General features: G+C 36.0%; 1 protein-coding gene across 2 annotated transcripts in view; it reads right to left on the bottom strand.

Annotated features, from left to right (window-relative positions):
• Positions 1-4749: 4749 nt before the first annotated feature.
• Positions 4750-9799, bottom strand: part of hip1 (huntingtin interacting protein 1) — an 83005-nt gene continuing 77955 nt past the window's right edge. For both annotated transcript variants that reach the window (XM_073817479.1, XM_073817480.1), the window contains exon 31: positions 4750-8603. In XM_073817479.1, coding sequence (XP_073673580.1) covers positions 8593-8603 — 11 coding nt within the window. In that variant the 3' untranslated portion in view covers positions 4750-8592. The remainder of the gene's footprint in view (positions 8604-9799) is intronic.

The raw sequence follows: 9799 nt of genomic DNA, 5'->3' as shown, positions 1-9799 counted from the left end.
CTTAATTGTTGAAAAAATACTATTATTATTAAACCTTTTTTTAACTGAATATAATTTTTCTTCTGTGTTAATTTTAACAGTAAAGCTCCGTTTATTTTTATTTTTAAAAATAAATCAGTGATTTTGCTTTCATTTGATTATCAGAAAAATTAAAACAAGAATTTCTGAAAAAAAAAAAAGATTGTAAGGCCCTATTGTTCAAAATGTTGAAAGTTTTGGACTTATTTTTTCACTTAAATAAATATTTTTGCTATTACACAAAGTATAGCCTAAAGTACCGGGAAAGAAGTAATGTTGGCTACTGGCAACCAGCAATCTGTGCAGAAATAAATATTATCAGCCAAGTACTTTGCAACAACCTCTGACCTGTGGTCAAGCCGTACTTCTGGGCCATACATTAGCTTGACCATTCACTTCATCAACAATGAATGGGGTTTGAATTGAGCATTAAGAGATAATTAAGTGTATATTGTGACTTTAGACTTATGTTTACATTTTAATTATTTGAGTTTTCCATGGTTGTTGACATTTCTGTCTTAATAACTGAGGGGATTATGATCAGAGGCAGGTTAAGTTTAAAATAAAAATGCTTGAGTGTAATATATTTTTCTCCTGGTCCTTATTTTAAATGGGTCATAAAAATATCAATAATTATCGATATCGACCGATATGAAACACTGATATCGTGATATAGTTTTCAGCCATATCGCCCAGCCCTATGGAAGATGTTAAAACACTTTCCAGAAAAGAAACAATACTAAGAATTTATCACAAAACACTACCAAGACTGTCCAACAGATGGCATAATTTCCTCACAGCGTGTCATAATGTCTCAGTACATGTCTTATCAATGTATATATACCTGAGACAAAACATATTGTCATGAAAAGAGGTGAAAAAAAATTCCATTAAAGAAACGTCTGTATTTATTTCAGTGATCAAAAGGCAGTAATTAGAAAGGACTGCATGCTTCAGTAATTTTGTATACAGCAACCTAAATAAACTGCTTCAAGTCAAAATCAAATGTCTCTTTTTGTTTTGCTGTCTACAGCCTATTGCTGTCTGATGGCCCATTAGGACAGCAAATTACAGCAGTCATTATACTTTGTAGGGATGCAGGAGCATTAAATCGCTTTCACTTTTAAGAGCATCTGCCAAATGTCTTGATTGGAACAACCATTATGCTTAAAAGCTTTATATTGTAAACATCTACAGGAAATAATTAATCTTGGTTTTTTTTGTTTTTTTTAAGGAACAGGTGACTACAGCACTAGATTAATATTACAGGAGGGACCAGTCCTTGTCACAGTTTTTACTCCAGTATTTACACATTCCACATTACGATGTAAAATCTGTAAACTTCTCAGCAAAAAATAAATAAATAAAATAAATATATATATATATACATATACAATATACATATATATATATATATATATATATATATATATATATATATATATATATATATATATATATATATATTTTTTTTTTTTTTTTTTTTTTTTTTTTTTTTTTTTTTTGCATTATTAGTTAGCATCGAAGTTACATACTTCTCCATAGAGACTGTAATAATTAAATGAGCATAAATCCATTAAATGGATGTCACATGAATATTGTGTGCATTATTTTATTAAACATTAACACAGAAGAGGTGCAGACCTAGAACTAGAAGTATTTGCGTCGTTTGCAAGCTCTTGACATCTTTGCAGCATCTTCTGTATCAATTTCCTTTAAAAGAACAGAAATAGTGATTCAATAAATTAGACTAAACACTATATTTAAAAAAAATACTCTAATTATGCTTAGGACTGGGGTGTAAATGTACCTACCAGTCTGCATAAGGCAGTAGCAGGGCGCTTGCGAGAATTGGTCATGACACTTAAACTTATTCTCTGGAAGGCTGCAGTCAGTTCATCTATGGAAGATGACGGTTGCCAGGTCTTAGCACCCTCAAAGGCGAGAGACCTCCAGAAAGCTGAGGTCTGATAGTGAGCAGGGGACTGAGTGGAAGCAGGGGTCTTCCAGAAGGTTGGGATTCGACCGTGAGCAGGGGTCTGATGCAAGAATCGCATCAGACCACAAGCTGAAGTCTTGTAGAAGCTTGGAGTCTGACTGGGAATAGGGGTCTTCCCAAAAGCTACGGTTTGACCCTGGTATTTAAAAGATGAAAGCAATGCTGCTCCAAAGTTTTGAGTCCCATTACTGAAACCCATCTTCTGGAAGGTTGCGATCACTTCATCAATGAAGGACGATGGGTTGGTAAACCCACAGTGGACAGTTAACCCACCACTCTGAGCAAAAGCGGCAGTTAGGCCAAAGAAAACCTGCCCTGAGCATTGGTTAAAGGCAAGCTGACTGAAATCAGGCAGTCGTCTAAAATGTACACACCGCATTGCACTTTGTTAGGCTACTAATTGTAGCTCTAATAAATGCACAAAGCAATTTTTAAATACTCAATAGTTGAGTGTACTCACTACTTAACCATTTTCTTTTTCTTGATGGACAGTTGGACACTGAAGCACAAGCCATCCTATTTACTATAATCTGCATAAGGGAACATTCTGTTTTAGAACAGTCAGTGCTTTAAGACGTCATAAGTAAAGGGTTTTTGATTGACAGGCGATCTGACAAATCATAACACGAATCTGACATTTTTGTCGACAAACAAACCAGACATGAGACGAGAGTATAAACGTCGATGGATTTGAACTTGAAAACTGTTTCGAGTCTTCCCGCGGTTGAAACAAGAAGTTCATTCACTTTTATTTTATGCTATAACTAGTAAAGCGGAAGTGAGTAGGTCACACGCCGCTTGAACTGAGGCGGTACTATAGCGATCTGTTACGACACATTAACAGCAACAAAACGGTATTTATTGTTTGAATTTCTTACAAAAGGAACAAATTTGACAACTGAGACTTTCTTTCATACCTTAAGTAACCTCTTCTGCTGTCTTGTCTGTCGACCTTTCAGTTTTCTCTTTGCTCCGTGCTGTATTTTTCACTGCCTGAGGGAGGATTATCGGACATAGCAACGTAACAAAGTGGGCGGGTCTTTGAAAAGCTTCGATGGAATTCTATTGAATAAATAAGAAATCTTCAGATTTTAATGAGTAAGCAATACTTAGCCAGTCAGAAATCTTAAGTTTCTTTGTACATTCTTGCAACGCAAACGTAATGTGAATGGTTATATAAAAAGGCGGCATTTTCCGGCTTATTAAAAGTTAGAGCTTCTTTTATGTTAATGTTGATTACAGTAGTGAACATCAGATCAGCAAATGAACAAGACACTTCAAACGTCTATTACAAATGTCAGCGTTTCATTCTAACAATTCTCGTGTAAACTGTACTATTTAGAGAAATAAAGATTAGATAAAGTTTAGTGTAAACAGGGTACAAATGCACTTTGCACTTTTTGAAGATGCTTAAACTCTACGTTTTTATGTTGCTAGTAGAAATGGAACGAGCAACTACATTTGTATATAACCCTGGTCCACAAAACCAGTCATAAGTGTCATTTTTTTGAAACTGAGGTTTATACATCACCTCAAAGCTGAGTAAATAAGCTTTCCATTGATGTATGGTTTGTTAGAATTTAACCAATATACAACTCTTTGAAAATCTGGAGTGTAATGGTGGAAGAAAATCTAAATATTTAGAAAATCGCCTTTAAAGTTGTCCAAATTAAGTTCTTAGCAATGCATATTACTTATCAAAATTTAAGTTTTTATTTATCAAATATCTTAATGGAACGCGATCTTAAGCCTACTTGATATCTGAATTATTATCTGAATTATTTTTGGCATAAAAGAATCATCCAAGATGTTCATGTTTTTTTTTTCCTTCAGTCGTAAAGAAATGGTGTTTTTTTGAGGAAAACATTTCAGGATTTCTCTGCATATAGTGGACTTCTATGGTGCCCCTGAGATTGAACTTCCAAAATGCAGTTTAAATGCAGCTTCAAAGGGCTCCAAATGATCCCAGCAGAGTAACAACGGTCTTATCTAGCGAAACGATCGGTTATTTTCTAAAAACATTTACAGTTTATATAGTTTTTAATCTCTAATGCTCGTCTTGCCAAGACAAGATGAGCATTTGAGGTTCTGTTTTAGCAAAATAATCCATCGTTTTGCTAAAAAAGACCCTTCTTTTCCTCGGCTGTGATCGTTTAGAGCCCTTTAAAGCTGATTTTGGAAGTTCAAACTCGGGGGCACCATAGAAGTCCATTATACGCAGAGAAATCCTGAAATGTTTACTCACAATTTCTTACGACTGAAGAAAGAAAGACTTGAACATCTTGGATGACAAGGGGGTGAGTACATTATCAGTAAATTTTTGTTCTGAATGTGAACTACTCCTTTAACATTGTGTTACCTGCTTTGTTTATTCATACGAGACTGAAAACAGTAAATCCAGTGTCAGAGAAAGTGTTATAATGTCGTTTCAGACTTAACTACACAAGATGAGCTTCTCTGACCTGTATGAACTCGGGCTGTAATATTTTGTGAGACCTGGTGGAATAATCTTAAACATGTTAACAGATTCAGTCATTGTTTTTATCGCTGGAACAAATCATTTTACATAACCGAATAACTCGCCGGTGGCTTAATCTGAATAATTACACAACCTTGCGTGGAGATTTTTCTCTCTGGCCTCCAAAAACCTCAACAACGCAGACCGTAATAGAAATTATTATGACATAACACAAAACTCTACACAAGTGGAATCAAGACAAAACAACTAGTGATTATATCAATGAGTGAAATATTTATTTAAAAACTGAAAAATAAAACAAACCCACACACATAGTTTTAGTATATATCATACAAAGATATTCTCCAAAATGTTACTGAGCGGTCTTGTTTTTTTTTTTCCATTAACAAAAGTGAGAGGCAGTTTAGAGGCTGAGCTGGTAAGACTAGACAACCGAATCTAAACGGTGAAATAAACCATTACCGGAGGTGATGATGACACTCCAGAAAAACGGAAATTAAATACCCAGTGTCGCAACTTAACAAAACAGCCAAAGCAGTGCAACGAGTGAAACAATATGAGGGTATTAAGACATACCAACATAAGGGATATACAGTATCATATCTCAGTCACACAGCATCCACCCAAACACACACACACACGTTATATTAGCATTAAAGAACACACACACGCACACACACTCATGGTTTAGCCACCGCATGTTCATATATATGAGTCTACAGGAGCCTAAACTCAATCATTTTCTCTTTTGTAGTTACTGACTGGTAGTTTGTGGAGAAGTTGAGGTAAACCTGGTTTGTAGATGACTACAAGTCCCTGTGAGCCCTGGTGAGAGCTGTGCTGCTGGCAGACAGTGGTGGTCTACAAGGCTATGTGGTCTACATTGCTTTGACAGAAGTGGACAGACCTCTTCAACCCAAAACAATTTACATTCTTCATGCATCTCCATTTTGTGTCAATCTCATGAAAACGGTCAAGGCAAAAAATTAATTCTATTCTGCGTAAAGAAAATTAAGCCTATTTGTATATGCATGCATGTATGTGTGAGTAAACATTTTTCTCTTAAATTCATGTGAAATTAAAATATTACTATAAATACAACTACATTATTTAAATTGTAAAGTACAATTGAAAGTAGGTATACATCATGGTAATATTTGTACTGTATATAATGAGAAATTATGTCATTCTAAAACAGACTTAATTTTTTTAGCAAAATATTTTGAAATCAATTTTTACCCATTTTACGGAGCTCCTAAAAAGAGATGATGGAAAAAAGATGGGAGGAAATTTTTCTCAATATATTCCTACTCTGTAAAAAAAAAAAAAAAAAATTTGTTGAGTCAAGTTAAAATAATTTGTTAACCGGCTGTTCAGTCAACTTGAAATGTTAAGTTGTACTAAGTGACATCTTAGATATTTGAGTTGATTCAACTTAAAATTGTAAGGCAGCTGAGTAACGTTATTTTAAATTGACCTAACAAATAGTTTTTTTACAGTGCACTCACTCTGAACTTTTGCATTCCCCGTTTGCTCGCAAAACTTTTGCGTTTTTCTCAAAAAACTGCATTCGCTCACAAAATTTGTGTTCCCTCAATATTAGCATATCTTGCGTCCCCAAGAAACATGTCTGCTTGCAAAACATCTAGCAAAACGTTTAAGTTTTTCTTAAGATTCGCTCACAAAATTTTAGAGTTTCCTCAATATGTTTTTGCATTCGCTAACAAATTTTTTTGTGTTCAATTGAAAAACCTGTGTTCTCTAAGAAACTGTGTTAGTTTGCAAAACTTCTTATAAAATATTTGTTTGCAGAGAAACTTGGAGCTTCCTCACGAATATTACGTTTCTCTAGAAACTTTGCATTCGCTTACTAAATGTTTTTGTTCCTTCAATATATTTGCGTTCAATTGAATAACCTGCGTTCCAAGAAAACTTGTGTTCGTTTGCAAAACTTCTCTTGCTAAATTTTTGCGTTTGCAGAGAAACTGGCACTTCCTCACAAATGTTAGTGTTTTTCTCAAGACACTTTGCATTCGCTTACAAAATGTTTGCGTTCCCTCAATATATTTGATGTTCAACTGCAAACCCTGCATTCCCCAAGAAACATTGTGTTTGCATTTGCTCATCAATATATTGAGGGAACACAAAAATTAAGTTAAATTGCAAAAGTTTTCTTGCAAAATGTTTGCTCCCCTACAAAAACTTTACATTTTCTAGCAAAACTTTTCTTAGGAAACTTTGCATTTGCTTATAAATTAAATTAAGTTACATTTTTCTTGCAAAATGTTCTACAATTTCTAAAGAAACTTTGCATTTCATCAATATATTTGCATTCAATTACAAAAACTGCATTCCCCAAGAAACTTTTTGTTAGCTTGCATTCCCTAGAGAATCTTTGCATTTCCTCGCAAATCTTTGCGTTTTAGTACATTCACGTTTGCATGTACTAGTACATTCGTTCAAAACGTCTGCTTGCAAAACTTTTGCCTTTTTTCTCAAGAATCTTGGCATTCGCTCACAATCTTTTTGCGTTCCCGCTTTATATTTGCAAACAATGGCAAAACCTGCATTCTTTAAGAAACTGCTTGCATAACGCCTCTCGCAAAACTTTTGCGTTTCCTAGAAAACCTTTTTGTATTTGTGTTGTGATGGAAACGTAAGGTGGAAAGAAAAACTATATTTCTGCTCTTTTGTGAGTGAACGCAAAAGATTTGTGAGCGAAGGCAGTTTCCCAGGGCAATTCAACAGTAAAAAGTCATTTTTCCTCCAATCTCATTTTTTCCATCACCATGTCCCCTTAGGTGCTCTGCACCACTTCTTCTTACTTTCATATATCCAGTTGGAAAATGGAAGAGTTGAACACAGGGATGGCTACATCTGTTTTCTCACACCACACTCTACTGATTTCATGATCTCAGTTTACAAAATACCAAACTACTACTTTAAAAACACTGTCCTAATGCTACTCAGATCACGATTTTAAAGGTCTTTTTGGAGGGAATGTGACCCTTTTTCCCTTTTGGAAGGCACGGATGTCTCTCCTCGCCTCAGTTGTGAAGGGGTGCGCAAATGCGGAGCTGGAAGAAGACAACAGGAATTAACAGATACTGTCGTATTAACAGCGTGTAAACCGTACGGGACCGTTTTATGGACCGTTACTAATACAATATGGTGCCGTATCTATCTGTGCAGAAGAAACTATGACCTAAATAGAGCTATTAAAACAAAAACAATGAGCTCTAGCCCGACGTGAGGTCTCACAAAAACAGTCAGTTTCATATTCAGTCATGGACTTAAAACTGGTGAAACGCGTCAAATATCATACGTTAGATGAGCTATTTAGCAGTTTGTCCCTAGAAGTCAACATGGTGGAACAGTAAAAAGCCAGTGGATTAAATCTATTTAGGGTTTCTTATAAAATTAATGCCTCGGGAACATAATCAAAGGAAAGCTTAACATAAAAAAAAGTGAGTCTCGGTTGAGTTTGCTAGTGTTTTCAGGTGTTAGTCCACAGTTGGTCATCATCTATTCCTCTTTTTAGTCCGGTGACCACTGCTAGGTACGACTAGGGAAGGGCGATCCTACGCGATGTTAAGGAATGCGTTTGAGAGGTGGAAGTCGCACACTGCTGCTGTTTGTAAAAGTTGAGTCCAGAAGGGTCACAGCACAGTGTCATTTCCTGCAAAATGGGGTGACTCACCCTTGTGCAATGCATCGTGGGATGTTTGACAGGGAGACGGGATTGTTCTACATGGGGAAGATTCTCCATTCCGTATGAGGAGGAAGAGGACATGAAATACTCAGACAGTTCAGCGAGCCTGCACTTCCCTCTCTGTCCGCTAGGTGGTGTGCTATCCACTTCCTTCCTCTCCCTCCCCGTTTGTAGCACAATATCGGCACACTCCTCACGTCTCCAGACTCCACGGGCAGGGGAGGGAGCAGGTTAGAAAAAAGCACCTTTTATTTGGCTTTAATGTACAATAAAGAAATCAAAAGAGTTAAAAAGTACAATAAAAAGGGAGAAGGGAAAGATAGTGTGTATATAAAGATGTCAAGCACCCCGTCTGCAGGGCTGCTGCACAGAACACGACGAGTCTCAACCCGTTCCTGCGGACGAACAAAAGAAAAAGAGCGAATTACGTACCAGCAAACACAACACACCCTTTGCACCAATAATTAGCTTATAGAATAAGTTCACTTTCAGAATAAAAATTTCCTGATCATTTACTCACCACCATGTCATCCAAGATGTTTATGTCTATTTTTCTTCAGTCAACAAGAAATTAAGGTTTTTGAGGAAAACATTCTAGGATTTTTCTCCATGTAGTGGACTTCAATGGGAGTCAACGGGCTGAAGGTCCAAATCGGAGCTTCAAAGGGCTCTACACGATCCCAGCCGAGGAATAAAGGTCTTATCTAGTGAAATGATCGGTGATTTTCTAAATAAAATAACCACAATTGCTCGTCTTGCACTAGCTCTGCAATGCGCATCTGCAACTTCACGCATTATGTAATCACATCCGAAAGGTCACACGCAGTTAGTTTTTCATCTCTGTACTTCAGTTTAAAAAGGTAGGGTAGTTCAAAATCATACAACATCGGCATTTTACCTTTTTTGTAAAGTGCATTTGACTTTCTTTGCACATTTGCATTGTAAACACTGAGTCGGTCATATGTGACCTTAATACATGAAGTCGGGCTGACGCAAGACAAGCATTTGTGATTAAAAAGTATATACTTTTTAGTTTTTTTTTAAGAAAATGACAGATCGTTTGGTAGATAAGACTCTTATACCTCGGCTGGGATTGTGTAGAGCTCTTTGAAGCTGCATTGAAACTGCAATTTGGACCTTTAACCTGTTGGCTCCCTTTGAAGTCCACTATATGGAAAAAAAGTCCTGGAATGTTTTCTTCAAAAAACTTAGGTTGTGTTCACACTTATAGTTCAGGTTTGTTTGGTTCATTTGGTTCATTTGGTCTGGACCAAAAAGGAAAATGATTTGATTTGGTCCTGGTCCGCTTAGCGTTCACACTGGCATTTTTGACCGAACCGAAAGATACCGAACCTAAAACTCACAGTTCTGAGTTATAAAGTCAGTATTGCGTGATATAAACTCGCAATTCTGTTTGTGAGTTAAGACAGAATTGAGAGTTTATATCACAATTCTGAGAATAAAAGTCAAAATTGCGGGATATAAACTCGTAAATGAAAGAAAAAAGTGAAAATTGTGACATAAACTTATAGTTGCTAGTTATAAAGTCAGTATTGCGTGATATAATCTCGCAATTCTTAAAAATAAAGTC

This window comes from Garra rufa, chromosome 14, assembly GCF_049309525.1.
Source record: "Garra rufa chromosome 14, GarRuf1.0, whole genome shotgun sequence".
NCBI classification, from domain to species: Eukaryota; Metazoa; Chordata; class Actinopteri; order Cypriniformes; family Cyprinidae; genus Garra; species Garra rufa.
Note: the sequence above shows the minus strand (reverse complement) of the source record. Positions and strands in the feature narration are given on the sequence as shown.